The sequence below is a fragment of the Mangifera indica genome, chromosome 11, assembly GCF_011075055.1.
Source record: "Mangifera indica cultivar Alphonso chromosome 11, CATAS_Mindica_2.1, whole genome shotgun sequence".
Lineage (NCBI taxonomy): Eukaryota > Viridiplantae > Streptophyta > Magnoliopsida > Sapindales > Anacardiaceae > Mangifera > Mangifera indica.
Window position 1 is genome coordinate 7,313,973 of NC_058147.1, and position 8,199 is coordinate 7,322,171.

The 8,199-nt window shown below is 31.6% G+C and overlaps 2 protein-coding genes across 2 annotated transcripts; both read right to left on the bottom strand.

Annotated features, from left to right (window-relative positions):
* Window positions 1-2,811: 2,811 nt before the first annotated feature.
* Window positions 2,812-3,543, bottom strand: LOC123229687 (citrate-binding protein-like). The gene is made up of 2 exons (XM_044655603.1): window positions 3,274-3,543; window positions 2,812-3,198 (listed from the first exon to the last, which is right to left on the bottom strand). Exons 1-2 carry the CDS (start codon window positions 3,541-3,543, stop codon window positions 2,812-2,814), a joined length of 657 nt encoding a protein of 218 aa, XP_044511538.1.
* A 2,727-nt stretch (window positions 3,544-6,270) lies between these two features.
* LOC123229688 (citrate-binding protein-like) lies at window positions 6,271-6,985 on the bottom strand. Its single transcript, XM_044655604.1, has 2 exons — window positions 6,728-6,985; window positions 6,271-6,657 (listed from the first exon to the last, which is right to left on the bottom strand). The coding sequence occupies exons 1-2, from the start codon at window positions 6,983-6,985 to the stop codon at window positions 6,271-6,273; spliced, it is 645 nt and encodes a 214-aa protein (XP_044511539.1).
* Between the last annotated feature and the right edge of the window lie 1,214 nt (window positions 6,986-8,199).

Below are 8,199 nucleotides of genomic sequence, written 5' to 3' on the forward strand. Positions count from 1 at the left end.
TCCGTCAGGATGAAGATTAAAATCACTAACCAGTACAGCAATTATTCAGAAAATAGCAGAGATCCGATAACATGTAACATCAATCGATTGTAACAATGTTATTAAGCAAATCCCACGAATGAATTATAAATTTTGAACTAAATAAAGGACGATCTTATTCTTCTATAAATTCCTAATTAAACATTGTTCGACACATTAAACATTCTATTTATGCATGAAACCCAAACTATATATAAATAGAATTAAGTTTAATTATGCGAAATATAAAACTAACCTCTTATCATTGCTTAGCTTTTAAGTGTTTACTAATAATGAAGTTTTACCGGATGCACAACTCTTCCAGATTGTACAATTCTCACAGTAAATGATGATGTATGTGAAACGTTTGAAAACTCTTCAAACTTACATGATCACTAATAAGGGGACCTATACAAGGGTTCCCTAAATATAGATTCTTCCTGGAGCAATGTATACGGACCACTTCAAGTGCTTAATTAACTCCCTGGAGCAATTACATGAAGGTGAAATGTTAACTCCACTAGCTATCAACTGAATTCATTGCCTGTAAGCAATTACAGTACAAGTGGAGAAAAGGTGATATTTTCTTCTTAATCTATCAATGCATATACTGAAGTAAAGTATACGAATTATGATAGAAAGTCTAATAAGAACATATTATTTTTTATGCATTGCAATGTATTCCATTTCTTTAATATCTACCCATAAATAACTTAATGAATAAACAACAAATAAAGTAAATAAAAGTTTCTTTACATGGAGATTTTTATGCATCAATATTGCATGATGAAACCTACTTCCATCACAATTACATCATGATATCAACCCTTAGTCGTATTATATAATCCTTAAAACTTTTTGTGGTATGCTTTTTATTAAATGATCATCAATAATCAATTTAGTGCTCATATATTATAATGATCATTTAATTCACTTTAATATGTTTCCATTTGGTTAAATATTTAGTATCGATGTATTTACTTTAGCTACAACTTTTTTGATTTTTAGCTAATAATGAATTTTTAAAGGTTTAGTAATTGAATCTATGATCCTAAACCCAAATATGAAACTTATTAATCGTATACTATGTGATATAATCTTAAAATAAGTGATAAACTTAACTTTTATGATAGATATAACAGTCAATAATTGTTTGATACTTCTCTATAATACAACTTAGCTAGCAAACATAAAAATATAACCAAAGCTTGATTTTCTTGAATCAACACAACTAACAAAATTTGAATTCGAATAACCAAATGCTTCCAAATTATTAATTTATGTATACATAAAACGTTATATTTAGCTCTTTAAAGGTATCACACCACTTTTATTATTTTTCTTTTCAATCCAAACCTTAAACTTATAGCAATCCTTTTTCACGTATCATTTTCTTTATGAGAAAAATACTTAAGGCCTTTTCTAGTTTAAATGAATATTTTATGATTTCCTTCATACTTAGCTAGATTTTTGCTTCTTTCCATATGTTATCATATGCACACTTCCATTTATTTTTATTAATAGATTGAATAACTACAAATAAATATAAAATTTGGAAGGAGAGTTCAAATGAAAAAAATTTACAAATAACAAGACATCTAATTTTGTACATATCATCCTTAAGAAAATATATAAACCAAAGATAATTTCATCACTCCTAACTGTGCATAAAATTCATTCAAATTATAAAAAATAATAATTCAATTCCATAATAAACACGTTTTAGATTGGATATATGAATTGAAATCACCCTATTAAAAGACAATTTGGATAATCATTTTCTTATAAAACAATTATGTAAGGGAGATTATGTAAAGACAGACAAAATAAATTGAGACTGCAGCTCGCTAGCAGACTAGCACCCTCAGGCTTAGAGGTCGCAAAATTTTTGCAAAACTCAATTTGACCTATTTAATGCTTAAATGAAAGAGCCGGAATAAACAAACTTGTTTACTACAGTTGTAAACTTCCGTAAGTTGTAGCGTAACCAATCAGTTTACCAGGCTGATTCATACATTCTATGCTTATGAATATCAAGAAATCCTTGGATTGCCCTTGCGGGTTCACTGGAAATTAATTTTCTGTACTGTAGAATCTTAAAATGAAATGAAATAATTCAAAGAAGAGTATTCCATTTGTGTATTGCGGAATCTGAATTCTGAAATAACAGTCCTTATTTTGTACGAACTTCTCAATCTTAACACTAGCGGCCCCAGTTCGAAAATCTTGTCTAAACAAAGTTTAGCCTCAGTTTGGAAGCATTATTAATATAATGAGATTGATCCTATCTACACAAACTAAACTTGTTTTCTAGTTACTGGCTAGCTTATGGAATCTGAGGGAGTGATATCAGATTGATTTATGATTTTTTTCTTATACTTTATTCAATTATTCTAGAAGGGATTCACACGTAATGCTTTGTTGAATTTATAATGATTCACAGAGTAGCAAATCCTGTTTATCCAGTCTCATCAGTGATATGTTGCCATTATTTTTAACGCCAAATTCACAGGAAAATGGCAAAAATGTTAAGATAGTTTGTGCACCTGTGATAAGGCATATATCTTCTTGAGCTACATAGCCTTGTTAACAAACCCAGTGACAAAGTTTGGAAGTGATTAATATTAATTAACAACGAATAAAAATTCAGCTTTCTTGTGACTTTTCAGCTTGGACACTCCATAAAATTCAGCCAGTCTAATGCAGTACAAAAAATTCGGCAGGATTATGTTCTATGGAGCTTTGTATATGCCACAAAAAGCTGATAATAAACATTATTCTTATTCTTAACTGTTATTTCTTATATATCTTGATGTCTCTCCACATGGATTCCATGTAGTAGCTTATGTTAGCTCGTGCCGCATAAACTCCACATTTAAAATACATGCCACTTCCTGGTCCTCTATCCTTTGTTGAGTATCTCTGAACACCGTCAATGTAAACAGTCACTGTCCCGCCATCCACGTCGTGGATTACATTGAGTCGAAACCACTTGTCATACATACCGGCAGCCACCAAATCTCGGTCGTAGTACCTCATGTCTCCGTCATAGACCGCTAGCATGAAAGTGGTGGCGCCATGAGCAGCGCCATGAATCTGAGCTATTGTAGCGCCAGAGGTTCCGTTTGGTACAAAACTATAACCTTCAAATTGCCAAACTCCGCTTGAATAGTCAAGGCCCTGCATGCTCAAAGATCAAACTGTTAGTGATTGTCATGAACAACCATATTAATTAGAAAAAATTAATGTGGATACTTCTACGCGAATTTCAGTGCGCGGTTGAGTGTGACTGTAAGGATCATGTGGCTTGTCATCGGCATAAACCCATAATTTGTGCACTCCAATTTTATACATGTAGCGTTGCTCGAGTGGCGTATCGTATGGTTTCTGCAATTTAAAGTTCGATTCTGTTAGTGGCACAAGGCAGAAGCCATCAATAGGATCGGCATGACTTCGATTGAAGCTGTTCACTAAGGCTCCAAAGAGCCAGAAAGAAAAGCATATAAAAGTAGGACATTTTAACATTTTTCATAATGGGTGTGGGAGCCCCATGAAGTATAGTGAATATATACATACATACATATGTGTACATATATATATATACACACGCGCGCGCATAGACACACACACACACACACACACACACACACACACACATATATATATATATAATACAAGTATGTTCAATGTAATTTTTTAACAGTGCAGATTAATTTGGGGAGATTGATTCATAACTTCCGTTTGGAGTTATGCGATTGTTGTTTTGTACCATGAAAAATAAATTCTTCTAAAACTAAGGTCTGGTTTACTGACTATGTTAAAATATGGTCGATTAGCTCATTTGATCAAGCCAAAAAGATTATTTTACCAAGTTTTTTGCAATATTAGTTTATTTCTTTTTTGATTTTAAATTGTATTGGTTTTTAAATACTTGATTTGTTTTGTCCCTAGTCTTTGGTTGCATTAGCAACATGCGATAAAATGGTTGCATATTTTATGGATTATGATTTCATGGTTAATAATTACAATAAAATTAGGTGAAAAAACAATATACACAATTTTTTACATAGACAATGACATGTCATAGTATGATTGTGTGTTGTTTTATCTTTAATTTAAAATTATCTAATTATTTGGTAACATATTATTATTTGTACACAAAATTATATATATAACCCTAATCTAATAATTATTTTATTTTTTTCTCATTTGTATTGCGAATTAAAATGTTTATATAGTATGAATTGTAGTTCTTTCTATCTTCTTGCTTTTTTTTTTTCATTTTTATATTACCATTTGATATTAGAGAGAGTATAATTAAATTGAGTCAAATCAAATATTACTCGGCTTGAGTTTGGTTCAATTATTTAAAAAAGAACTCAAGTTTATCAAGCTAGTGAAGGAGGTGGCGAAGTCTCACCTTGATCTCAAGCTTGAGACATGTTAGTTGACTTGAGCTCAACTCAAATTATTTTTAACATCCTATTTTAAAATTATTATATTTTAACCGTATAATTTATACATTTATCAAATATACTATATATTAAAACTTCAAAAAATAAGATTTTTCAAGTAGTTTGTTGTGAGTAGCTCGACTTGACTTTCACCTTTAGTATCAAAGCCTCATGATTTGAGTGAGTTTAAAATAAAAGTGAGTCAAATCACTACAATGTGAAACTGATAAATTTGGCTTGAAGTATAAGGAATTTTAGTGAGAATCTCCGTGTTTATTGAACCAAATTTGATTGAATGGTCGTTTTAAAGATAAAAACTATCATTCCGTGATAAAACTAGGATATACTTCATCATAAAGGAATGCCTATCCCAAGGATAAGTATATTCATTCCTATCACATTGACTAGTTTGTGATAAATACTTGTATTGAAGTATAATACAATCATTTATTTAGGAAAATACAAAATTCTGCTAGATAAGTGAACAATCAAAGTATTAGAGGATCAACACCCTTATCAAATATTATAAAATATCATAATACTTGGAAATAAACCAAAATAACTTAAGATTTTAGAAAAACTTACCTATGTGCCTACCTGTCTACCACATTCTTATTTGTCTATTATTTCCAATTAAATCAACTTATTGTGTTTTTTATCAATTCGATTTAAAAAATTAGACATTCTTTCATTCTAATGAAAAAATGATATAAATAAACACTTTTTATAACTAAATTAATAACAAAACGAAAACAACTTATAAATAAATAAAGTAGGATCCCTCACTATACAGAAAAATCTCAAATTTTTAATTTCAAATCTTCAAATAAATTATTAAAAAATATGATGAAATATTATTTACTTGGATCAAGATGATTTTGATGCATAATTTCGTTGTTTTTAAATTTATTTTCATATAAGAATATAGATAAAAACTTGTTTAAAAGGTTAACATTCTATAGTTAAAGGTAAAGGTAAAATAAGTATTAAATTGAGATTTTAATTATATCCATATAACGTTGAAATTGTATAATTTGAGCTATTTAATGTTTAAATAAAAGAGTCGGAAATAAATAAACTAATTCAATGCTTAAATAGAAGAGTCAGAAACTAAACAAACTAAAACCCTAATTGGCTTGGTGGCACGCAAGTCAACTCGCAACACCAAAGCTTGGGTTCCAGCTGCCGGATAAAGCCGCTAGCGGCTTAAAAGAACATGGCGTCTGCATAAATGAAGAGAGAGGGGAGACAAAAAGCTGACTACCAACAAACTTGTCTACTAAAGTTGTGAAGTTTCATAGGTTATGAATATCAAGAAATCCTTGGATTGTCCTTGGCCCCGGGGCGTCGGCAATACACAAATGGAATACTCTTCTTTTGGAAGCATTGTCAATGTAAAGAGATTGACCCTATCTACACATACTAAACTAGTTTTCTATTACTGGCTGGCTTATAATTGTTTTCTTATAGTACTTTGTTCAATTATTCCTGAAGGGATTCACATGTAATGCTTTGTTGAATTTAAAATGATACACAAAGCAACTCCTATTTGTCCTGTCTCATGAGTCATATGTCACCATTATTTTTAACATCAAATTCGCAGGCAAATGGCCAAAATGTAAAGATGGTTTGTGCACCTGTAATGAGGCATCTATCATCTTGAGCTTATTGCCTTTTTAACAAATCCAGTAACAAAGTTTGGAAGTTGGGATAATATTCCTTCAGGAGTATGTTCTATGGAGCTTATTATATGCAACACAAAGCTGATAATAATAAACATTATTCTTATTCTTCACTGTTATTTCTTATATATCTTGATGTCTCTCCACATGGATTCCATGTAGTAGCTTATATTAGCTGGTGCAGCATAAACTCCACATTTGAAATACATGCCATTTCCTCGCCCTTTATCCATTGTTGAGAATCTCTGAACACCGTCAATGTAAACAGTCACTGTCCCGCCATCCACGTCGTGTATTACATTGAGTCGAAACCACTTGTCATACATACCCGTGGCCGCCAAATCTCGGCTGTAGTACCTCATGTCGCCGTCATAGATCCTTAAAATGAAGGTGGTGGCGCCATGAGCAGCGCCATGAATCTGAGCTATTGTAGCGCCCGAGGTTCCGTTTGGCACAAAACCACAGCCTTCGAATTGCCAAACTCCGCTTGAATAGTCAAGGCCCTGCTCAAATATCAAACTGTTGGTGATTGTCATGAACAGCAATATAAATTAGAAAAATTTATGAGGATACTTTTATGCGAATTTCAGTGCGCGGTTGAGTGTGACTGTAAGAGTTATGTGGCTTGTCATCAGCATAAACCCATAATTTGTGCGCTCCATTTTTATAAATGTAGCGTTGGTCGAGTGGCGTATCGTAAGGTTTCTGCAATTCAAAGTTCGATTCTGTTAGTGGCACAAGGCAGAAGCCATCAGTAGGATCGGCGTGACATCTATTGAAGCTCATCAAGGCTCCAATAGCCAGAAAGAAAAGCATATAAAAGTAGGACATTTTAACATTTTTCATTCACTCTTCTTGGAATGGGTGTTACAGCTCCAAGAAGTAGAGTTGACAATATATAATAGGCCAAAGAATGATATCCCACCCAAGTTTTGGCATAATCTTAAAGACATACTTAAGATTGTTCAAAAATTTAAACATCCACTTATCTCTAAACTTTCGTTAAAATGACTGTTAAATGTTAAATATAAGAATAAAACAATTATTTTAACAATAATATTAAAAAAATATATAATTTTATCTCATTTTCTTTCAGATTTTGAAAATTAATATTTTACTCTAGACCTCAACTTTGAAAATGACTTCCCTCCCCCCTCTCAAATCTCTAAGTGTTTTTTCTTCACTCTTCAGCCATTGATAGTCGTCGATTTCCAACCTAGACTAAGCCACTGTCTCCATTGTTGTCTCTCTTCTCCTAGGGATGATGAACGACAATAAAAGACAATAAAGTGTCATCCTTTGTCATCTAGACGAGACGAAACATCAGCTTGTCTAGACGACGCTTTGTCAAGAGACGATGTCTTCGTCATCCAAAAAAAGGTTTTGTTTTTCGAGAGAGAAACACCTGAGAGGAGGGTTGTTGTTTGTTGGAGGAAGTGACCAAATTTTCAGATATCAAACCCTAAAGGGGAAAAGTGAAATTTTTAAACCTTAATCCTAGGAGAAATTATTAGTTTTTTAAACCAACGAGGAAAAAATACGATATAATTTTAATTATTTTAATATTACTAGTAAAATAATGATTTTACCTTAAACCCTAACAAAAAATTCTTGAGTATATAGTAATAGACCAACTCTGGATGTGTATTTGAGTTTTTCAACTGTCACTGTTATATATTTGTCTTTTCACCAAAAGTTGGGTGGGAATAGTCCTTTGCCCTATATAATACTATCAGGTTCAAATCTAATTTTGTTTAACAGTGCAGATTTTGGGGAGATTCCTAACTTCTATTTGGAGTTATGCAATTGTTGTTTTGTCCAACTACCCGTGGAAAATAAATTCTTTTAAAACCAAGGTCAGGTTTCCTGAAAATGATAAAATATGGTCGTTTATGTCATTTGATAAAGCCAAAAAGCTTATTTAATCAAGTATTTAGCAATATTAGTTTATTTCTTTTTAAATGTTTTATTGTATTGGTTTTTAAATGGTTGATTTGTTTGTCCCTAGTCTTTTGTTTGTAGTTGCAATATCTGAAAAAATGGTT

Excerpts from the sequence above, each read along its gene's own strand:
- LOC123229687 (XM_044655603.1), bottom strand. The coding sequence starts at position 3,543 with ATGTTAAAATGTCCTACTTTTATATGCTTTTCTTTCTGGCTCTTTGGA. Across the intron at positions 3,199-3,273 it reads GCACTGAAATTCGCGTAGAA|GGCCTTGACTATTCAAGCGG; the intron begins GTATCCACATTA and ends TTGAGCATGCAG.
- LOC123229688 (XM_044655604.1), bottom strand. The coding sequence starts at position 6,985 with ATGTCCTACTTTTATATGCTTTTCTTTCTGGCTATTGGAGCCTTGATG. Across the intron at positions 6,658-6,727 it reads GCACTGAAATTCGCATAAAA|GGCCTTGACTATTCAAGCGG; the intron begins GTATCCTCATAA and ends ATATTTGAGCAG.